Below are 24149 nucleotides of genomic sequence, written 5' to 3'. Positions count from 1 at the left end.
GGACATGTAAGTTATGACGGATGATTAGTTCTTGATGGTTGATTTGATATCACGATTAAAATTTGGTGTTATATATTTATTTTCATCTTCCCATCTATTTATTGATAAGGGTTCAGGGTTGAAGTGACGATAATCTATTTTACACCAATAAAATAAAAATTATAATGTAATATATGATATAGTCTGTCTGTATCAGAACTAAAGTGACTCAGTAATTGAAAGAAGTTAAAAAGGGACATTTCAATCAATCTTAGCTCTCTGACTCTCTGACTCTCTGACTCTCTGACTCTCTTTTCAGAATGGAAACCCGGGTTCATGTCTCATGTCCATACCACTTTATTAGAACAATAAGGTGCGTTGAAATTGATCGTAAATATCAAAATTAACATCTATAAATTCATATTGTGGACAAAACAAGAGCCTGTGTTTGAAACTTTGTGTTTGTGGGTATCATAGCATGGACTAGAGTGAGGTTTACGAGCAAGCAACCTCTCCCCAGAGATAGAAAGGATTTTAAGCACAGTTCTGTGTTTTATTATCATATCTTTGTACTTAACATGTTATAAACCAGATTGAACCTACATGTCAATTTGAGTCTGAGTGAAGAAGACTACAAGGTGTGACTAGACCTATTATTATCAAGCAGTATATAAAACAATTTTCTATATTTATCAATCAGTTTTAATATATTCTATGAACGGTTAATATCAACTTATAATTGCATATTAAACAGACCATAGCTTTAACATAGTGCATAGGAGGTTGTATATACATCTATCAACCACCAAGGGATGATCTGAAGGTGCCCTCACATCAGTTGCGTATGATTGCGAAAAAGAAAAGAATTCGAACGCAACTCACTTGCAACTGAGTTGTGAGTTCCGAACGCACGTCATGGTCATTTTTATCATTCGCAACCATAAGCAACTGGTAATCTCTATGGTGTGAGGGCACATAAATATAGAATGGAAAACCTAAGTACCAACAAAGTCCAAAACAACAGTTTGTCAATACTTTGGTAGTATATAAGCCATACATTATAGCATAGAATGTTGTGCTATAACAACCGCCAAAGCTGTATCAATCAGTGTGGAAAACATATACGTACATAAAATAAATATCAAACATTAGCTGTCCGAGGGTTGTAATATTCTAAACCACACCCCTCAGGATTTTCACAGTGACGAGGTTTTATGGGGAAGTGTTTTAACGTAGTTATATACCTATTTTAAAACTTAAATGTATCCCCAAACCAAATACAACCGTCGATCAGTAATATTAATAAAGGTGAATCGTCGGCATGCAAGACAAATACGCTGCTATAATCAACATTGATAAGGGTGAAATGTCGTCATTCGAGAAAACCATCAAATATATTAGAAATTGTATTCATGGAATATAGGGTCAATGAATATTTGTTTTACCAGCAGAAAGATCAGCTACCCCTTTCAGGATTATTGCCCAATATGACCCAATCAATTCTTACATTGGTAGCAGCTAATGGCCTTTTCACATGAGGAAGTATATCAATTATAAGTGAGGAAGTATTTCATAATGAAAAGTGGAATTAGGTGTCAAATCACAGACTGTAAACAATATCTCCCTCTCCCCCTATTGTTCTCACTATCAGCTATATTATAACTATAAGATATTTTTTCTGTATTTTTCAGGGTCAAGTGTCTCTAGTCTGTCCACCAGGTAAATATTGAATAGTGTCTTTCATCTTATATCCCTATTGTTATATTTCTCCCCCACCAGTCCCCTCTTTTCTATTTCACCCCATGTGCTGTGTGTCGTCAACTTATCGTGTTTGGGACCACAATTTTTATCGGCTAGTATCTCGGATAGCAGAGATAATGTTACTCCGTCCGTATGTTTAAGAACAGAGAGGGGGTTTGCCCAATTTTCAGAGACCTGTTTTGCAAAAGATGACATTGAAGATAAGAATCTTTGAGATATGTGTCTTTGGAACGTTGATAAATGAACCAGCATGACTATCAACCGAGAAGCTGCAATGTTTGATGTATAAGGACCAGACAGCGTATATTCCTGAAACGATCTTAAGACTTAGATATCCCAGGGGCTTAACTTCTAACAGTGTTTCTAAGAGATCCTAGAGTCTTAACTTCTAACACTGTTTCTAAGAGATCCTAGAGTCTTAACTTCTAACAGTTTTTCTAGGATATCCTAGGTTCTTATCTTCTAACAGTGTTTCTAAGAGATCCTAGAGTCTTAACTTCTAACAGTGTTTCTAAGAGATCCTAGAGTCTTAACTTCTAACACTGTTTCTAGGATATCCTAGGTTCTTATCTTCTAACAGTGTTTCTAAGAGATCCTCGAGTCTTAACTTCTAACAGTGTTTCTAAGAGATCCTAGAGTCTTAACTTCTAACAGTGTTTCTAAGAGATCCTAGAGTCTTAACTTCTAACACTGTTTCTAAGAGATCCTCGAGTCTTAACTTCTAACAGTGTTTCTAAGAGATCCTAGAGTCTTAACTTCTAACAGTGTTTCTAGGAGATCCTAGAGTCTTAACTTCTAACACTGTTTCTAAGAGATCCTAGAGTCTTAACTTCTAACAGTGTTTCTAAGAGATCCTAGAGTCTTAACTTCTAACACTGTTTCTAGGAGATCCTAGAGTCTTAACTTCTAACAGTGTTTCTAGGAGATCCTAGAGTCTTAACTTCTAACACTGTTTCTAAGAGATCCCAGAGTCTTAACTTCTAACACTGTTTCTAAGAGATCCTAGAGTCTTAACTTCTAACAGTGTTTCTAAGAGATCCTAGCGCTTCATGTACCCATTACTTGAATATCATAGTAAATAACTACATGTGTCCACGTTTATTATTCTGATAATGTACAATATATTGAGATATTTTTCTTCAATTCTATTATAGGTTGGACATTATCCGATATTAAATGTATTAAACCCAGTCCCCCTTCAGTTCAACTTTCGTGGAATGCAGCTTTAAAAGTCTGTCAACAGTAAGTTATCTTATATCCCGACATCGTTTATTTAAATTTGAATTTTTAACTATATTACGACTCGGACCTGGGAGTAAGCACTTAGCTAGCTGAGCCACGGATACTTCCGGAAACCAAGAAGATACATGGTAACAATGACAATCCTACTTGCTTTATTGATAAAGTAAAGAGTAAGCGAGTGCCATAAAACATGAATGTTGACCTACATTTATCTTTGACGGGTGCCAGTCAAGGTTTTTGCATAAGCCGATATAGAGTGTTAAGAACGGACCTAAAATGGCCATTCGTTGTTATTGAGCCAGTTGTGTACTGAGAGTTATTGGTGTCAAACAATGTACTATATCATGTATGTATATATTTGAATTTTAGAGATGGAGCACATCTTGCAGAAATAAGAGATTATAAATCCAATGTGGAGTTGGGAAATTTCGCCAATAGTCAGTCGTTTTCACACTTCTGGATAGGTAAGATTTTATAATGTAGAGACTTAAAACATATCTATTGCAAATAAACCAAAGTCTCCACACTGTGTTATTTTGTAGTTTCCCCTTCGTTTCAGTTTCTTCTACGAAATGATACAACGTTTACTCTCGATTTTGCCATGTTTTGGACGAGATTTTGATTAACGGAATTGTCAAGCATGTACATATTTTTATAGTTATGGTCAGTAAGAAAGATTATCATTAGAAAAATCTATAAAAGCGACACAATGCCATGAGCCCTTGTGATTCATGTATACTCAGAAAGAAGGATTTAATTTTTTGTTTTGACTTTAGGTTTGAATGCACCTCATACTAATAACTCAGTAGAATGGAGTGACGGATCACCTACCAGTATAAACGAGGGTTTCTGGTCTGACCAACAACCAGATTTAACCAAAGGTCGGTGTGTGTCTTACAACACTGTCAGTAACGAGAACCGATGGAGTTTTAAAAACTGTGAAACGAAACAACCATTTGTTTGTCAATTACCGGCTTGTCCATCAGGTAAATTATTATTTAATTCTGATCAAGATAGATTTAAAAAAGAAAAAGAAAATCCAAGCTATTCATATGATTTTCGAATTTTAGTTTCCAGTTAGGCAGGGAAACATACTTCTATCTATTTTCTACATATGAGGTAATTTCTGAACCTAAGTTTGAATGTTTTTAGGCATATGTCATTTTTCGAAGATGCACCGATGCATCGCTATATAGTACACTAGCTTTAGTAACAATAGTGTATGATTTTATGAAGTGGCGGCGCCAGCCTTTCAAGTCTGGTAGTACAAATAGGGGGGGCAAATGGAAGGACAACTGCTGAGGCTGAATTCAAATTTTGGCTACTCTGTGGTGGTGTCATAGTCGCAAGCCTCTCATAGAGCGTCATAGAGAGTTCTCTCAAGAAAATTTTACAAAAAATGAAATGATTTTGTGCATTCTGACACATATTTTGGAAAAAAAGGTAGCAATTTTGAAATTTGTTGAAAATAAAGTATTGGTACAATTGGGGGTGCAAACTACTTTTCTATGTGGTTTGTTGGTAGATGACGTCCACTTTCAGCCAACTGAAAGACTTTTTGAATGAATAATTTCATGAAACAAGGGAGAAAACACGAGTATATGTAAAATTGACTTTCTTATTATAGGAAGCTACCATTGTAGTAATGGTAAATGTATAAATAATAAATGGACTTGTGATGGACAGAACGATTGTGGTGACATGTCTGATGAGTTAGACTGCAAAGATAGTAAGTATTCCTTCAATAAATAAACGACTGTATGACGTAAATACTCATTAATGTATCTCTAAATGGACTCCACTAGGACTTTGAACTCTTTTTCAGTTCCATGTTCTATGAACAGTTAGAAGACTTGTTCAGTCACAGGCTGATATCATTCACTGTTTAACCTGAGATTAAGAATGTGTCGAATGATTTACAAGGACAAGCCTTTTCATTGGTTGCAATGACCAACATCAACGTATTTGGCAAATTTATTACGCATTTAGATGAACAGATAGGCTTAAGGATTGGTTTCATTGCTTCCAGAAAAAAATAAAAAACCTCACCACTGTCATAATCGTCACTGTTATGTTAATGTTGCTCTTTGTTTTAGAATCGATCTGTTCTGAATATCAAACCGGAACAAGTGGTCAGATTAGCTCCCCTGGTTACCCCACCGGAAGTTATCCTAACAGCGCCACCTGTCTATGGACCATCGAATCACCTATTGGTACCAATGTTAGATTACAAGTAAGTTTAAACTGCAAATAGTGGTGAACTGGTGATACCCCGGGGTGCCAGGAGGGGTCAAGAACAGCCCTCCAACCGAAGCTGAAAGACTTTGACCACCTGTGCCCTGATGACAATCTCAACTTAGCATACATCAGTCACTTCCTCTTGTCCAACATAGAAAAAGAAATAAAATTTGTACAAGCAAGACAATTCCTTTCATCAAAATCTCGTCCAAAGAATGACAATGCGGGTGACCATATACGTTGTTTGTCGTTTCAGATCACTGCGTTTGAAACAGAGATTGATAAAGACGAGGTGACTATCTATGGCGGAGGTAAAACTCTCACCAAATCACAGATTATAAACAGACTCTCAGGAATCTTTGTCAATGTTCCTAAAATATTCATCAGTCCAAACAACTATTTAAAAGTCCATTTTAACTCTGATAACACCGGGGTAAAAAGAGGTTTTCAGGCCAGCTGGACTGTTGGTGAGTACAGACATCCTCGTCAATCTTAACAAGAAAATTAGGATTATTGAACTTGCTATAGCGCTCATTACTGCTTTAATGTGAGCATTCAATGGCGCTTTACAAACACAGATATATCTACATTAGTCAATATCTAAATACACACACACGCAGTTGTTTTGGTAAAGAATCTTTCATAGGAACTGAAAAGAGTAAACAGATTACAGATTTACTGCCTAGTTTCATGAATAATGCATTGTCCTCGGATTTGACCGAAAATTGGAATATCAGCATCAAATAGTACTATTATTATTTAAATGTCTTTACGTTTATAAAAATATAAATATGTCATAACTTTCAGTCCATATTCAGGACATTGTCAATTAATCTATACATTTGCTTGATCAAGGAAATTCCATGACGTTTTTTTTTATCTATTTCAGTTAAACAAGATGACGAATCGTTAATAGCAACTCAAATAACTCAAAATCTAGCGCCATCATCGTCTCCACAGTCATACCTGGGTAATCAAGAATCAACATGGCTGATTCAGTCTCAATTATCCAGAGATGTTGTCACATTAGAGGTATGTGGAACTCTTAATTAATATATATTCTGTGTATCTTTCACGGATTATCTGTATCCCTTTACAACTGGAATGATGAAGAAAGAAGACTATTACATGCCGACCGAGATCAAAACCCACGATCACCTACCATGTGTTCGATCTGGCCACAATATCCAACTCTCTGACGAACTGTGCTACATAACCTTGTCTATATTCAGATCGCCACAGTGCATTAAGGTTATTTTGACTGAAAATTACATTGGTAATTTTTACTGGTTGTTCATTAAGGGTCATGCTGAGTTTGATTGTATTTCCGTGCTAGTCAGGGGTCCCAGGGGAGAGTCAAATTTTTTTTTAAGGGGGCCTCAACTTTGGCGACTGAACAAGTCTTTCAAGTCATCTTAATTTTTCAGGTGGGGCAAGGGTCAATTTCTGAGGGCTCCCCTCTACCTACGAGCCTGCCGTGGTGAATATTGTTGTATTCATCTGTTTATTATTTTTGTAGAAAATGTCACTGGACCTAGGTGAAGGTGACGTGGTAGAAGTGAGAGATGGTCGAACGGTAGATGATGTTTTATTAGCAACCTTTACCCACGCTGGTGGTCCACGATATGTTACTTCTACTGGTAACTGGTTGATGGTCACCTTTAAAACTGGTTTAACGGTCAATAATCAACACACTGGTTTCCAGTTCCAATACAAACAAGGTAGGACACGAGGAGAAGTCGTTGGCGTTTTTATGGGGTGAGAGGGTGTTTAGAAGGTATGTCCCCTCCCCTCACCTCACTTCCAAATTTCTTAGCATTATACATAAAGAACACGTGGCTGGTATATGGGGTGGCGGTGTAGGTTGCCCCTCCCAGAAAAGAAGCTGGCCCGGTTTTGCACCCCTCGCCCCCCTCAAATTTGATCATTAGCCATGTGGAAAGAACTACCTGGTGCCCCCAACCCCTTGACAATCAGTGGCCCTACCCCTTACCGAATTGGATATCAGCTGATCACTTCACAATAGAGAAACACCGTCTAGAACACTTGTGGTATTTGCTGGAACCATCTGGTGGTATATGTACCACCATGGGAACCAGGCCACGTATTCTCGAAACCATCTAACATTGATTCTAAGACATTCTAGCTCGAAGATCGTTTCGAGGTTCCAGAATAGTAACATACCATCAATCCTCATCTAAACTGATAGTAAAGAAACACATCTTCTACACAAACACAGGGAGAACCTTTTGAATTTTTACGAAATTTCCAGACTTATTCAGCATGAATAACAAAAGTCAAATTATCTTAAGCCGATTGATACACAGTTTAAAGTTGAAATTCAATTTGCAGACTAATTGGCACTCACAGGCCTACCGAAATCTCGATGAATGAACATCACTGGGAGTAAAATACCCAGGTTATCTCTCTTTGTTTATAATCAACATGTTCTTTATTCTACAGGTTGTGACTATGAGTATCGAGAATCTGTAGGAGAACTGGGCTGGCCTGGACACGGTATCGTCAACTATCCCAACTATCAAACTTGTACTTGGACAATCAAGACTTCAGAACCATCTTTACATCTTGTATTTGATAGTGATTTCAACCTGGATAACAGTGACTATCTCGAGGTAACTACATATTATTCTTTATAGACTCAAACTCGGAAACTACCATCTGTATAGCTGATTTTGTTTCTTCATTTGAGTTGTAACTTCAATAATTCTATAAGGGTGTAATTTTGATAAAAATCCGTACAAACAAGACAATACTGTCATTCAAAAGACTCGTACAAAGAAAAGCAAAACGGAGAGTAAAAGTTGTATTGTAGTGAACTTCTTCAAAGAGAAAAACCACCAGGTGTTTCAAAAAGAGGGATCATCCGCCAATACTATATAGGTCAATATCATGAGGTCATTTCTTTGGCTAACTGAAAATAGCCTTTACCAATATCAAGTTGGCAATGACAAGATCTATCATGAAATCAATGATATTAAAATTAAAATCTGAAGGGACAACAGACGTTTGATTGAAAATTGTTTTTGTGTTCTTCTTATCATTAATGTTGTTGAAGAGTGGAATCAACATGAAGTTACTAAAAGAGTCAATTTCTAAAATTATTATTAATTTTGATTCAAGGTGTATGGATTTCAAGATGACAGTGGTATTGCGCTTCACAGTGGTGCAGGATACACAGGAACCACCACACCACCTCGCATAGTCACCACCAACGGTGCTTTCTTTCTGAGGCTGAAGTCGAACGCGATAAAGAGTCAGAAGGGCTTTAAAGCTAAATATTCCACAGGTAAGCTGAACTCATTCTTTTCAATATTCAGACAAGTTTACAACCCCGGTGTATATATCTTGAGGTACTTCCCAGCACCCCAGGGTTCCTAATATGAACTTAGGACGTATGTGTACTGCACACCATTCTAGACTTGTCTACTAAGATTAGGTTCAGGATATTGGATTCGGAGGCTGCCTTTTGTATCATTTATTTTGCCAGCTGCATCTAACCGTTATTTTTGATTACTGGTACATGGAATGGTATGTCTAAAAGTTAAACTTTCAATTTTCAGATTGTCCAACATCAGAGTTTTTAAATTTCCAACAAGCACCTGCCCCTGGTGATACGGGGTTTGGGGTGAGGACAGTTATATCGTGTAAGCCGGGGTTTAGGTTTAATACCCAGGAGCTAGCCGGTCAGTCTGAATTCACCTTGGAGTGTCTGTACAGTGGTAACTGGAATGTCCGGACTATACCCAAATGTGAAGGTACGTAACATATAGTGATTTAGTTCGGTCTCTTCACAATGTCAAGCTATTACGAACATCGTCTTATACCTTGACTGGAATACCCAAATTTCTTTTATCACTGAACACTGTAAAACAAGCGATTTGATTGGCTTGTATACTAGCGAATACTACCAATCAAGTTTTTCTGTCGAGGGTTCTGATTGGCTATATTCGCCAGCATACAAGTCAATCAACTCTCTGCATTCTGTGATACAAGAAAGGTAGCTATTGTAGTCAAGGTATAAGACGATGTTCGGTATAACTGGACATTGTGGAGATCTGATTATAAGAGCAGTATCATACATACCAAACAAACCTTTGAAAAATAACGCACGTACTGCATTTGAGCACATTAAGGGGAATGTTACCAAAAGATTTACCCAAGAAAGACTATTGAGATCTGATTCTGGACATTGTTGTTCAATTGCTTTTGACAGTCCCTCGCACTTGTCGGTGAAAATTTGATCGACGACCAGAAAATTTTTAAAATTTTATATTTCTTTAACTCCCATTTGCAGCGAATTATTGTGGATTTCCACCCACCGTAGACCACGGTAAAGTTATATCTGGTACAGGTATAGGGTTTGGCAGTACGGTTGTTTACCAGTGTACCGACGGTTTCCTGCCTGCAACCCCTACTACAGCTACATGTAATATCAACGGACAGTGGCAGAATGTACCCACTTGTCGAGGTAGGTGGAGACTTTTAATGCCCAGAATTTACTGACAGTCTGATAACTGTATTGACGATAAGACCCTGAGAGGGAGAAGGAGGGCATTATTCGTACTACTGTAGAAAGACCTTGCAACATTCTTCTTTCAGCTCGCAGCTCATGTGTGGTGAAACTGGGGAGGGGGTAAGAAAATTGCCAATTTACCGATAACTTGTTTGTGAACTGGATGGTTTGTTTAAAAGAATATTGAAGTTTGGCACTGAAAAAGTAGAAAAAAAACTCAGCTCTACATTTCAACACTTCAAACAATTGTCATCAGAAGAACTAAAATTCACAGAATTATTATTTTCAGAGCAAACCTGCCCCGCTCCAACTGGAAATAATGGTCTCCTTCGTCAAGTGAAAACAGAGAATGGAGATGGTACGACATTCGGATCTATAGTACAGTATGACTGTCTAGCTGGTTATAAAATAGTCGGTGTACCTATATCAATGTGTTATAATGGAACCTATACCGCTACAACACCAACTTGTGAAGGTAAGGTATACCATATCAGGGATGACATTTTAGGCTCTCAAGGATCCTGTTTTCCTGTCAAACAGCTTGTCCTAGTCCAAACCCAAACCTCATGACAATAATTTCACAGGAACTTAGGTTCTTGAGGTTTATGTCTACAAGCTTGTCCTTGACCAAACTTCTTGGCAATGAATCCCTTTGCGTTATATGTGGTCTCCGCTTCTTTTGCAGCTTTAAACTGTCCACTACCACGAGTAGCCAATGCTGATGTTAGACTACAGGGTGGTAAACCAGTAGCTGTGCGGGGAGACATATTAACCATGACTTGTAAACCAGGCTTCACCCTGTCCAGCACAACTCAGATGATATGTGGAACGGACCAACAGTTCACCAATCTCGCTTCTTGTTTAGGTAAGACACACAGTGCCCCAACTACCAAGTGAACAAAGTCCACGGGTCCCAACATCTAAAAGGGTCCCAGCCCCAGAACAAACTGTAGGAGAGCATTATGTCTTAAGTCTACGAGCTTCCACTCAACTATAGCCACTAAAGACACAGTCAACCTTGTACTAATGGCCACTTGTATTCAGCACCACCCTTCACTGACCACACACCAAGAATCCCCCCAAAATCTAAACCGAAGTGTCCTCTATTCAACACCACCCTCTTGACACGGACAGCAGTCACCATATTCTTCACCGTACACATTGAGCATTGCCCGGACTGCTTGTTTAATACACGTTAAACTGTACAATGAATTTTAGCTCAATTACTGTTCCTGGAAACATTCTCCAATCTTCATCCCATTAGAACTAAGCTATTCAATCGAAAATAGTTACTCTTAGAGAATCACCATAGCTAGATTATAATGTTTTGGGGATTTTTACCACTAGATATCCATTTTAGAGAGCCTACTAAGCTACTTTTGCTCCAGGGTATTTAAATCTGTCAACTTTGTACTACTTTTCAAGAGAGTTCAGATATTATATTATGGTGTTATTTTCGGCATCTCTTTGCGGCATTTCATTAGCTAAAAATGTTATCCTTATGAAATCCTTATTTCAGATATAAACGAATGTAACAACGGATCACCTTGTGGTCAACAACAGTGTGTTAATACCCACGGTTCATACCACTGTCGCTGTTTAGATGGTTTTACATCTACCCCGACCGGGGGATGCCAAGGTATGCCCCAGCTTTATACGGTCTATTCGGAAAGTTACGCTTCCTAAAAATTAAGCTTTACGGAAACTGCCGAGAATAGCCAATTGATCTGCCTCGTTTCTTTACAGAATTATGATATGGCGAACTATGATTTTCAGACACATATTTCAACAAGTAATTGTTTCTGCATTTTAGTATTTTATGAACAAAACTCAACAGCTAGAACTCAAGTTCTTCAGAATAAGACGTTGTCATACTGTTTGTGTACAATTCTAAGCAGTAGGTTCTAGTGGAACTCGGCCCTCCCCTAAGGCTCATATTTTGAATTGAAAATTATGTCTTGTAAATGTTCAAAATGCATCTCAGTCCATCAGAAATCTCCAATCCCTCCGACCTAAAAGGGCTTTGGCTTTTTGGGTGTCGCTTCGGAGACACATATCATTTTTAGTCTTCCTTCCCATCAAATCACCCCCCCCCCCCCCTTTCAGAAATTTTCTAGATACGCTCCTGATTTCTATTAAGCGTGAAGAATAGTAAAATGAAAGATTGTGGTGAATTTGAGATTTTTCTATTTTCTAGATATCAGAGAATGTCAATCGAGTAATAAAGGGGGCTGTAGTCACACTTGTAACGAACTAGAGGGCGGTTACCAGTGCTCCTGTCCCCTGGGGTATTTCCTCATCACCCGAGACGCCGAGCAGGGGTACTATCTGCCTCAGGGTGAAACTGGAATGAATTATGGTGATACCTATTATTTCAATCATACTTGCCTACGTAAGTTTTTGATCATTTTTCTTTGCCATTCTGCCTTCGACTGTGATAGTCAACCCGGTCCATCTTTCGGTTTACCAAATATTGTTAATTTGATATTTTAACATCACTCAAGGTCGTGGACTATGTCTGTTAATTTTAAACTCTTGAGTCATCTGGAAAGAAATTGCTTTATTACCTTCGATCCCATAACGGCCATCTATCTTTTCGCCCCCAAAAAACAGTTGCAGGTTTCCTTAAATAGAGGAAGCTTATAGCACTACCAGTGGCTCAACTTGGCCACTTATCACAACAATTATTATAAAAATCAATTGTCTTTATGTATATTCAGGTCAACTTTGTCAAAACGTACAGATACCAAATGGTTATGTTAGTCCGAAGAGATCGCGCTATCTGTATGAAGATGTCTTGACTGTATGATGCGAACCAGGCTACCTGCTACAAGGTCAAATTTCAATCAGATGTCTGAGCAGTGGACAATGGGACAATATTCCATCATGTGTTGGTATGTATGATAATAAAGTCTTGAGATGCCAATAGGCAAGGCTTGTATTCGGTATCGGGATGTACGGTATCCTGGTGTACCGTGTAGGATTATCGGTACAGTGAAGAAAATGCGATATTCGGAATAAAGAAATTTCGAGCAATATCTGATAATTATGGGGTCGAATGGCATAGTCAATAATCTCTTCCGGTGCTATCTACAATATTTGAAGTCCTACATCTTTGTCATATGGTGAAATCTTTAAAGCCGAACCTGTCTTTTTCAGCCGGACAATGTGCTTTCACTTCCTCTAATGGGGCCAATGTAACAACACCGTCCCCAGTTAAGGGTAATGACGCAGTACAGATAAACTGCCCAGCCTCCCCGGGGGTGCCGGCCTATATTAAAACTATACCATGTGTATATGATGTCAGCACCAACAGTTTTAAACTCACCACCCAAGATTTCAGCTGTAAAGGTAAGGGGCTTTTTTATCATCCTGGAAATTATGATTTCAGATTGTTCACGTACCATTCTAGAACTCATTTTTTTGGTATTAACTCCCTAGAAGGTGTGGGGCTCGTGGACTTGATTCAACCAATCCCTGTGGTAGTTGAGCTACTGATTAACATAATTCAATTATCTTTCAGCTGTAAGCTGTGGAATGCCAGAACTGGTTCCAGGCCACGTTTCTCCTCTTTTAATCTCCAGCACCAAGGCAGGAGTAGGATCTTTTCAGTTTCAGTGTTTACAATTTTATCAGTTAGATGGTCTGTCTGATCAAGGCGATACCACTGTTAGATGTTTATCAAGTGGATATTGGGATTTCGGACGACTAAGATGTTTACGTGAGTATTTGCTAATTTTACAAACATCCGGAATGGAAATTCACTTTTCAATCGAAATAGCAAGATTGAATTTGTCTTCAGCCTTGTGCCAGATTGCAAATTAAATGTAATAAGTAAGTTGTTCTTTGTGCCATATTGATCTCAATAATTTTATAATTGGCATGACATTTTTACGTTCAATAATTTTTTTTTCAAATTCTGACCCGATACTAAAAATAATATCGCCATCAGAGCATTTTAAAAAAAGTTATTGAATGGAAAAATTTTCGTGCAACATAAAATATATATCAATGATCTTATGCAATATGGAATTTATGAAATGAGTTGCCAGATTTAATATTACTCAAGCCTTGGCGAGTTTTGACAGAATGGTACCTTCATGTGAGTAAACAATACCATCTTCATTTCACTGAAATGTTGCGTATTTTATTTGCAGCTCAAAGATGTTCAGATCCTGGTACACCATTAGGCGGTCAGAGAATTTCTGTATCGTATATGTTTAATGATAGAGCCACATTCAGCTGTCCTAGATCTGGTTACCAGTTGACCAACTCACAACCTTTAGAATGTCAACAGAATGGAGCCACATTAAACTGGAGTGCTGCTTTACCACAATGTAGAGGTAAGAATATTTTCTATCTGATCGTCGTGTCAAGGGGTCAAGGTGAAAAACTTGGGAGAATTTGAGCTACTCTAGAATTAGTAATGTGATTAGTGTCGCTAGAGCGGAAGGGCATGTTAAATCTTTCAGAGTATAATGTGTAATCAATAACATCCGTTTTCTCATAATTATCTCCATTTTTAATAAGGTGCTGAAGGATTACTCATAAAATTTCATTTCTTTGGCTTTTTATTCTACAAAAAATAGACTGTAAAACTTCATTTCATTAGGCAAGTAAGATGCAGAATGATCAGATATAAATCTCTATTCTATTTCATTTCAGATGTAGAGAAGCCGGTATTTGTGAACTGTACGACTCAGCCGATACGATTAAAACAATATGAAAAGATATCGTACACAATACCAACAGCCACTGATAATAATAATATACTTCTGAGTTTAACAGTAGATAAACCATGGTTCCGACCTGGAATACCTGTAGCAGAGTCTACTGTAGTCAGTTATACAGCTACTGATCATGCTGGCAATCAGGCTACCTGCAACATTACTGTCATTGTACAAGGTACGGCTTAAAAAGAAATCTTACTGGCCATTGACAAATATGTTATGGCTGTTAAACATCAACAACGACAATAGTCAAATGAGAACCAATGCTGGGTTTGATAATCATAGCAAAAAATATCTACCGACGTAGAATAATGAAACCTTGACTGTCATCAATTCATATGTCCCTTACATTTGCAGCCAAGCTGGGTATAAATCAATTTTTCAGTTCATGGTCTGTTATTTCAGATGAGTTATCACCAACTATAAGATGTCCGGAGTCTCGTCGGGTACAGATAGAACGTTCCAGTGATGTGGTCGATCTAAGCTGGGGTATGAACGATATGGTGAAACTATCAGACAATGTAGCCGTAGAGACCCTGGTATTCACTCCCTCTAGTATCAGGTTGACCCAATCTGATGTCGGCACTGTCCAAACAGTAACAGCTCAAGCATCAGATGCTGCTGGAAACATGGCTTCCTGTCAATTCCAGATATCAATTGGTAAGGTTTAGTATCTACTGCACTATACCGAAACATCTACATTTGTAGACAGAAACAGAGACAGAAAACTAGGCCCTGTTTCATTGGGATTTTCCACACCTTTGAAGTTCCGTCAGAGGCAATAACCTCACAGAATGACAATAATGGCCAATTAGAGTACATATTTATCAGTCTTAAATAGCTAGAAACAGTTATTCAGGTATTAATAGTTGAAAGCAGGATAGTATGGTACTCATTTGTGTCTTAAATATGCACTTAAGAACTAATACCAGGATATAATACTAATAACGATTGTAATTAGACCATGACAACGAAGAACTGTCTTTATAAACCCAGTATTCTGCTGAAAATCAGAACGAAAATCCCTATTCCATTTGTTTTTTTTGGTATTTCAGAAGGATTATGTAGCCCCAACTCGCTATCTAACCCTATCAATGGTAATAAACAGTGTACAGAACGGGCTGATGGTACCGGGTATGATTGTACCATCTCCTGTAAAGCAGGGTTCTTCTTCCAGACCAGCTACCCCTCGGAACTTTTCACCACTTCTTGTAATTTTGGAGGTGCTTGGACAGTACCTGATATTCCACACTGTACTGGTATGTTTAATATTCTGTTGAAACAGTTCATCTACATAGTACTTCATTTACAAGTCGTGTGGGCACATGTTAAAACTGTGTATCACGAGCTCTTTTAAGGGATTGTAAAGAGGTTTTTCTAAACTTTTTATGTGTATCAGAGACACTGATAGCATCAATTTACACCATTCCAATTTTCATTCCGACGTCTTGCAATTCCACTAAAACTAACGCGTTTTATGACGTCACTAGAGGGGAACTGCATAGATATTAATAGTAGCTTCCGGTAGCTCCTCTGACGCCATAGAACGCGTTAGTTTTAGTGGAATTGCAAGACGTCAGAATGAAAATTGGAATGGTGGAAATTGATGCTATCAGTGTTCTCGATACACAAAAAGTTTAAAAACCCCTTTAATGGTGTATTTTGTCATCACCAGGTTACCAAAATAGTCAATGTTTTTTTTTGACTCTCAATTGCATCTTAAAGATCCCCGTGCATCTGGATTTTTTTTCTTTAAACCTATACATACTTTTTAGTAACTTGAATAATGAAACGGTTTCCAGTTTTTAACATTTCCCCTATCTCCTCCTTTCAGAGCCCCAGCATGTGAGTTTTGATCTGGACACTGAAATGTTTTATAATACCTCGGATGCCAGTGTCCTCTCATCCTCCTGTATCAACCAATATAATAACGAGATTAGGACCAGGTTGTTTGATGCTCGCTCTCACTTCAATACAGAATGTGGTATCACGGATGTATCAATCACTGTCAACAATAATATAACCATCAACTACGATCGTCAGGTAGGTCTTGTTTTTAGTATGCTTGTTGTTGGGATGGATGGTGAGTAAGGTTATGATCAAAACGTAGCCGACCGGTCGACCCAGCTGTAGATAGGCGACGATAATCAAGGAAAGGTCGATGCCATGAGGTTTGACCAAGGACCAGATGGTAGAAAGGATCCTTTGTGAACCTAAGTTGACATTTAGTAAACGATATTTATGTTCTTTTTGTTTATTTTCATCAAAACAGACTACTCTGGTCAAAAGTTGGGTCCGCCATAATACTATTATTTGAGATGTAGTGTTACTTTTTAAAGATACGCTTGGTCGTGACTCAAGTAATTTAAACGTCTAATGTAGTTATGTTAATATTATTTTGTATCTCCTCTTTCAGTTTAAAGTTTTTTTCCGAGTGATGTTTCGATCAACGAAGCATATACCTTCAGTATTCACCAACTGTGTACAACAAGTTACTACTGCTATTAAACTTATCAGAAACGACCCTGATGCATCACTCCTGTCCAACCTACACACAATCGACTTAGTCGGCTGCTCGAATATTGTATTAAATACCCGGAACTCCCGAGCCAAAGATTTCTGTTCCCAGCCGTCTGAAGTCGCACGAAGAGTTGATAATATATATGCCTGTGGTAAGTAAATCTGAAATATTGGTGAAATATTTACATTGTTACACTTTGTCGTACTTAGTTGCTTTTTAAAAATTTGCTCAAAGTGATAATTTGTAAGACTTTTGTTGATTTCAACCCGTATATCTTTAGAATCAATTTCCTTTCATCACAAAGAATCAGCCTGTCATATTTCACAGACTCTCTGCAAAAGAGATGCCTATTTCTTGCTAACGATAACAAGACTTGTCCACAGCGTAGATTATGATTATCAACCGTTGTCGAAGGTGTAGCGCTCGTCCTGTTTCTATAGATTCATATGTTGCAGTAGCAACCTGAGTTTGTAGTACAAGTATTATTTTGTATTAATTTGACCTGATGTATTTATCTGACATTTTCTTGTACGATATATCTGAAGGAAAATTAACTACAATTTTATTTAGATCTTCCTTGGTTCACGATGTGTCTGTATTTCAGTCTCGTGTCTACCTGATACGTGGTAGGTATAGGTAGTTTGACTTGATCTGTCTATATTTCAGTGCCGTGTCCACCTGGTACGATAGCTGAGGTGTCTATTTGCCGAAAGTGTCCGGTCAATACATATCGTGGTGGTGATCTTCAGTCAGCTTGTACACCATGTCCGACAGAGAGTGCCACATATGGTGACGGCAAGACCAGCATTCTGGACTGTAAACGTAAGACTATAATATATACTTCCTCATGTGAAATTTTCTACCCACATATTGCTAATATCATGACAATATGTTATTTGGATTTCGGGATTACTCTTGCAGTTCGGGTCTTTATAACTGGGGTTTTATCTTCAGAATTTGATAGTAATATCTAATATTAATTCGATATCAAATATCAAATATCAATATACAATATCACACCTCCCAACTTCTGTTCCTAAACGGCCCTTGGCAAACCTAAACATCGTGAATTAACTACCATTGTGATGAAAACACCTGTATATGTATGTATTTAATTATAGCGGTGTGTAGTGGTAATCTGATGTCCACCAATGGTCTCCCACCCTGTATGGAATGTACTGGGGAAACCTACCGTGTCAACAGCACCTATTGTCAACTTTGTCCGGCTAATACGAAATTTGTACCCACCCCTCTTTATCCTGAATGTACAAGTAAGTAGAACTCTTCTTTCTTCATAGGATACCTTATTATTCTCTGTTCTATATCGATATTTGACAACAACGACTGGTTTCGTTTAAATTGGTATGCTTCAGTTTGTCTTCGGTTTCCGGCCCCAGTACAGTGGTCCGTACAAGCAAAACAATTCCATTAACTGAAATCCCCTCCAAAGGGAAGTACGATCAGGTGTTTAGAAAAAAATAAGCATTTTCTGTTTTCCACATTATTCTTCTCGTAGATGGTTACGGATCGTTCGAAAAAGATCAATGCCAGGAGGCGTTCTTATTGTTTTGATTCTATTGTAGATCCTAGTTGTACCTACATCAAGACGGATAACCAAGTAATGAGCGGTCCTCCAGTCAACAACATCAGTCCTACTGACGGTAACATGCAGGAGTGTGAGGCCTCCTGTGATTCATATCGTGTATTTGGTGGTGAAGAATGTATTGGGTTCAGCTATAACAAGGTGACCAAGTTCTGTCTCCTCCTGACACTGGAAGGAACCCTGTCACCTAACTCCACCTATGATTTCTACAGACGATCATGTAATTACCGCACAGATAAAGGTACCGTGACCTTTTTTCTTATCTATGACTGCAATTCTTTCCCCTGTGTAAAAAAACATGAAATTTGGAAGTGGGGGTGAGGCGGCCTCAGTTCTGACATTGACAACCACCCACCCCATTCCAACGTTCTCTCCTTTATCAATGTTTCCGAACTTGATGTTCACCACAAAAAAGTCAACGCTGTTCTAAAAGTGAAGTGAAATCACTTCAAGGTTCAAAATTCATATTGAACTGATTGTTTTCTAATTTTGTATTTTTTAGAATGTTACTGTGGAGATGCTTGTCCTATTGGATCCTACTCATTCACTGGTAATCAACCAGACTGTCGACTGTGTCCCCAGGGTTATTACACCAATACCCCGGGGTCCAACCAGTGTCTGGAATGCCCTCTGAATCAAACCACAACAGCTGAAGGTGCTACGTCTTGTGTAGATGGTGGTAAGTATGCAAAAAAAAAAACAAGAAAAAATCTAATTTACCTAAATAAACTGCTGTTTATTTGTCACAAACCTCAAGTCTATAAAAAGGACAGCCCCCCCCCCCCCTCCCTGACCCTCTGCCCGACTATTACACTCTAAATTCCGAAATTGGAACCGATGTGCCTGGATGGCCCCCGTCAATGAGAAATCCTGGCTACGCCACTATCTTGGATCATTCAAGATAGCAATAAAGACGAATTAATTGATGATTTCTAAAGTTTATAAAGCTAATGTACTTAGCTGTCTGGATGTCCTCGAAAAGCGACAACACAGTCAAATATTTAAACAGTAACGACCTAAAATCTTATTTTCTCACCGTTGCTGCTTTTGTTTTAATTTCAGTTCCCTTGCTATGCGGACAGTGTAGTAGTAGTAATACAGAATCATGTACCGTTCAGAAACATCTAGCATACTGTCAGTGTAGACCAGGTTATACCGGATTGTATTGTGAAACATTAATCAACAACTGTCTGTCTCAACCGTGTTATTACAATACTCAGTGTACTAATTTCCCTGGACGGTTTGATTGTGCCTGTCCTACAGGTTGGTCATTCTTTAACTTCTTCATAATAATAGGCACATGGCATGCAGATGGATGGGTCTGTGGCACTGCTTTAACGAACAGATGTTTTTCACCCAGTCCCCACCTATCTCTGGTGGTTTTAATTTTTTCGTGTTCAATGAGTTATCTGCTATGTTTGTAATTTCATCAAAGACGAATGTGGTGCAACAAGCAAGGCGTGAAAGATTTAAAGGTGTTGCAAATGAAACCCAAAAATGCCAATGTATAGCTACAGACATATCGTATCACTGCGAATCCCAAACCAATCCCTACATACTGTTACATCTTTAACCGTGTATCTGTATATCTGTAGGTTTGAGTGGTGATCGTTGTGAATTCAACATCAATGATTGTGGGCCGACCACCTGTCAAAATGGCGGGGTCTGTGAGGATGGAATCAACGATTATATTTGTCATTGTCTTCAAGGTTACAGCGGCAAAAAGTAAGAACTTTCATTAATATCAGTCATGTGATCTCCCATACATGTTGGTAATTCCGTTGATTAATTGGTTTTCTGGAATATTTTGGAAAGGCTAAAGTAAAGCTCAAATAACATTATTAAATATATGAATTCTCTGAAAAGGGATTCCGAGTTGATAACTTCAAACACCACATAAACGTAATGCGGCAATGAGAGACTATGACGTATCCCCGCCCCCGTTGGATCAGTCAGCTCCCTATATGTACCCCAAGTCTCGGGAGGCTCACGCCGACACTGCATACATTTTTATTTTCATTGTGTAATTCTTGAACACAAATGAGAGAATTTTTCCTTCTGTTTCCAGCTGTCAGATACAAGATCCGGTTTGCACTACCAGACCTCAATGTATAAACGGCGGAAACTGCATTCCGGTTAATAACGTCTTAAGAAGATGTGATTGTCCAGTTGGCTATACTGGACCCACGTGTGCTATTAATAGTGGTAGGTACAGTCAATAGAATAGGTCGTTTGTGTTTATGTTTTAATTCTGACCAAGGCGGAGCAAAGTAGATATATCTTGCTCAACCATACAGTCATACTTAAACACCATACCATTGGAATTTCAAATGCGGCTTGTACAGTTGCGCTTTCTCCGGCTTTCAAACTTTTTGAAATAATATCTTGTTCATTTCCTTTAATGCTGTAAGGCCGAAAATTACCCAGTCTTCTCCAACTAATTTTGTGCAATGTAATTTCCAGATTCAGGGGACCTGCATGACTCTACTACCCATTCTAAATTGAATTGATTTATTGTCTAAGATCTGTTACAATGTTAGGAAGGCTCAAACTATTTAACCACGTTGTCTCCTTTAAAACGATTGATTGTGTTGGCTTGTCAAGACACGATTTGTATATAATATTCATATATTTGTTTAATATCATCGTGGATGCCTCCTTTCAGATGAATGTGCATCTTCGCCGTGTCAGAACGGAGCACAATGTACCAACAGACCAGGAGGGTATACCTGTTCACCCTGCCCAGAAGGTTATTCAGGACAGATGTGTAACATACCAGAGAGTCAGTGTCGAAACACAGATTGTGGTGGTGGAGCTGAGAGCTGCATGGATGATGTAACTACAGGATTACCTCGATGTATATGCCAGGCTGGTTTTAGTTACGGTAGGTTGATATGTATCTTTGCAAAGTCACTTGGTTTGATCTTGATAGGATCATCTAGAATCTAAGCAGTTATGCAGTCGTCACTGCCACACAAGTCGTCATCTCATCAATGTTATTTCAACGCCGAGATATTTATTCATAGAATCAGCTGGTAGACAGGATTATTGGGAACCTACATTGTTATAGGAACCAAAAGGTAAACCAGATTCACAACTCGACATCATTGATTTGTTGAATTGTCCAGCTAGTTATACATGTCGATACCCTTGGGTGGTATTTGTTTCATCAAGTTCTCCGAGAATCTATGTTGTTATCTTTGTAAAAAAACAGCTGGTAGACAGGACCAAGAACTTGAAACCTTGATCAATGTGGTGTATTATCTTCAGTGTGTTAATAAAAACAATGAGTAGATACGGGTATTCTTTTTATCTTCAGGTCGCTACTGTCAATACGAACTGTCTACCGAAACAGCATCAACCAGTGGGAACTTGGGACAACCTTTCACCAACGTTGGACCTAGTACCTGTATGGCTGCTTGTGAATCTACCACCAACCGTGTTAATTGTGTAGGATTCAGCTATAACCGTAACAGCAGATCCTGTCAACTGTTAACTCAATCCTACACTACTTCGACAGTCACCAACAATCAGCTGTACATCAAGGCGTGTTCTCATCCTGCAGGTTCGTTAGCACCTTGTACACAATATTCACACAAAAAATCATTTGCACAAATGGAATCTGAACTTACAAACCTATGCGCAGAGTGGCATCAGGTATTCCAGAAGTGTTAGCATGCCTTGCTAGCGACACCCGTCGCAGTACTTATCATTCTGTCGCTGAAATTCATGAAAGTCTTAGGAATTTGACTTGTCTTACGACACTCAAGAGCTTATGGCTAGGTTGTGGAATGACTTTAAAGATCTTGGTTGATCATGTCTACTTGATGGATATGATAAGATTTTGAATTGCACGCCAAGCAGCTCATACTTACTGTTTTCGAATCACCTGATGGTGTTTCTCTTTGGAGGAGTCCACTACTATACAAGTATTACTCGAATTTGCCATATTTTGGAGAAGATTTTGATAAAAGGAATTGTCTGAAAGACGTTTGAAAGATGTTTGATAACTATTTTGTTTTTGTAGATGATTTCTGGACACCGTGGTTCAATGTAGACAAAACTTCCAGTGGTACTGAAACAGAGACGCGTGTTGGCCTGCAGACGGTAAGTCTAGGGGTTGTTTGGACCTTGAACTGGGGGTGCAGATAAGGGACAGGCCGACTTCATGGGGAGTAGTCCGAAACATCTTTCTCTATTCCAGCTCTTGATAGATATTTGTACATTTATAGCTAGCCGATTACTTTCATAATAGCTATCAGAGGATGGATTAGAAGTAGATGTTTCGGTCTAATGGGGGTGGGGGTAGCTTCAGCATCTCCGGGAGGGACTCAGGGGATTCTCCACATATTATCAGTTGTGTGTCGTAATGATTATTTCCCTTTTACTGTTATCTGTGGTATATTCCAGTATGATATCAACATCTGTAGTTCCACCACACCCGTTGCTGTAGAATGTCGAAACGTTAATGGTGGTAGTATAACAGGAAGTCAGTGTAGCGTCAATGGGTTTCAATGTTCCACTGGCAACTGTCCTAACGTGGAAGTCAGATATAGATGTAGTCTCAGCAGAGGTAAAGTCATGCCACTTTTCATTATGAAATACTTCCTCTTTTATAATTGATATACTTCCTCGTGTACAAAGTTCATTAGCTGCTATCAATGTATTGCCAAGATGTTGTTTTGGATTTTGGGTTTAGTCCTGAGGTTCGGATCGTTAGTACTTGGGTTTTCATTCATCCTCACTAACGAGGGATGCTTCAAAATCTAAATTGTCTAGACAGAGTTGCTAGTACTTATCATGTCTACGTGTCTATACAGCAGTAAGTCAGAGGTTTAGAAAGCTAACTGAATGTTAACTTGTCATCTACCTAGCTACCCGTCTATATGCCTTCTTTACTTACAAATAAAATAACTTTGCTTTGATTGACAGTAAACTTGTTAGATTTCAATGGAGACGACAATAGGAACCAATTTAAGCTTTATTCCATTTAATCTTTCTTATTTCAGTGTTTAAAGACACCCAATGTAAGAGACAAGACTTGTGCTCAGAATCCTGCGATTCCAACCATGTATGTCATGTTGATCGAGATGTAGTGACATGTAAATGTAAGACTGGTTACAAGGGACTACAGTGTAGCGAGGATATTAATGAATGTACAGATCTCAGTATTGACTGTAATACTGGACAATGTATAAATACACCGGGATCTTTCAGCTGTCAGTGTCAGAACGACTTCACAGGTGGGTTTCTGGACAAATACCTTACAGTGGCGTTTTTATCAATCATTAAGCGAGGGATCGCTGAAATCAGCTGGTAAAGCAAATTTTTAGACGATTACAGATAGCTTAAATTGAGCTCTATCAGTTGGTAAAGTAAATATTTAGATGAATATACAGATAGCTTAAATTGGGTTCTATCAGCTGGTAAAGTAAATATTTAGAAGACTATACAGATAGCTTAAATTGAGCTCTATCAGCTGGTAAAGTAAATATTTAGATAACTATACAGATAGCTGAAATTGAGTTCTATAAGCTGGTA

The 24149-nt window shown here is 38.4% G+C and overlaps 1 protein-coding gene across 1 annotated transcript in view; it reads left to right on the top strand.

The window, feature by feature from the left end:
* Positions 1 to 299: 299 nt before the first annotated feature.
* The window catches only part of LOTGIDRAFT_230169 (hypothetical protein), a gene marked incomplete at both ends in the record, with an annotated part of 42693 nt that continues 18843 nt past the window's right edge, over positions 300 to 24149 (top strand). The window contains 39 exons of the mRNA XM_009047056.1: positions 300 to 352; positions 572 to 617; positions 1671 to 1698; positions 2895 to 2982; positions 3352 to 3446; positions 3759 to 3968; positions 4610 to 4711; positions 5079 to 5215; positions 5477 to 5687; positions 6110 to 6252; positions 6740 to 6941; positions 7684 to 7853; positions 8362 to 8527; positions 8802 to 8996; positions 9536 to 9709; positions 10044 to 10229; positions 10440 to 10619; positions 11274 to 11393; positions 11952 to 12146; positions 12914 to 13105; positions 13278 to 13475; positions 13912 to 14097; positions 14420 to 14659; positions 14890 to 15144; positions 15540 to 15743; positions 16319 to 16527; positions 16901 to 17156; positions 17672 to 17827; positions 18127 to 18276; positions 18589 to 18849; positions 19111 to 19287; positions 19671 to 19871; positions 20204 to 20333; positions 20677 to 20813; positions 21274 to 21492; positions 21928 to 22173; positions 22636 to 22715; positions 23019 to 23181; positions 23618 to 23851. Coding sequence (XP_009045304.1) covers positions 300 to 352; positions 572 to 617; positions 1671 to 1698; positions 2895 to 2982; positions 3352 to 3446; positions 3759 to 3968; positions 4610 to 4711; positions 5079 to 5215; positions 5477 to 5687; positions 6110 to 6252; positions 6740 to 6941; positions 7684 to 7853; positions 8362 to 8527; positions 8802 to 8996; positions 9536 to 9709; positions 10044 to 10229; positions 10440 to 10619; positions 11274 to 11393; positions 11952 to 12146; positions 12914 to 13105; positions 13278 to 13475; positions 13912 to 14097; positions 14420 to 14659; positions 14890 to 15144; positions 15540 to 15743; positions 16319 to 16527; positions 16901 to 17156; positions 17672 to 17827; positions 18127 to 18276; positions 18589 to 18849; positions 19111 to 19287; positions 19671 to 19871; positions 20204 to 20333; positions 20677 to 20813; positions 21274 to 21492; positions 21928 to 22173; positions 22636 to 22715; positions 23019 to 23181; positions 23618 to 23851 — 6595 coding nt within the window. The remainder of the gene's footprint in view (positions 353 to 571; positions 618 to 1670; positions 1699 to 2894; positions 2983 to 3351; positions 3447 to 3758; positions 3969 to 4609; positions 4712 to 5078; positions 5216 to 5476; positions 5688 to 6109; positions 6253 to 6739; positions 6942 to 7683; positions 7854 to 8361; positions 8528 to 8801; positions 8997 to 9535; positions 9710 to 10043; positions 10230 to 10439; positions 10620 to 11273; positions 11394 to 11951; positions 12147 to 12913; positions 13106 to 13277; positions 13476 to 13911; positions 14098 to 14419; positions 14660 to 14889; positions 15145 to 15539; positions 15744 to 16318; positions 16528 to 16900; positions 17157 to 17671; positions 17828 to 18126; positions 18277 to 18588; positions 18850 to 19110; positions 19288 to 19670; positions 19872 to 20203; positions 20334 to 20676; positions 20814 to 21273; positions 21493 to 21927; positions 22174 to 22635; positions 22716 to 23018; positions 23182 to 23617; positions 23852 to 24149) is intronic.

The sequence above is a fragment of the Lottia gigantea genome (genome assembly GCF_000327385.1).
Source record: "Lottia gigantea unplaced genomic scaffold LOTGIsca_11, whole genome shotgun sequence".
In the NCBI taxonomy this organism is placed as follows: Eukaryota; Metazoa; Mollusca; class Gastropoda; family Lottiidae; genus Lottia; species Lottia gigantea.
This window is presented reverse-complemented; position numbering and strand designations above follow the sequence as displayed.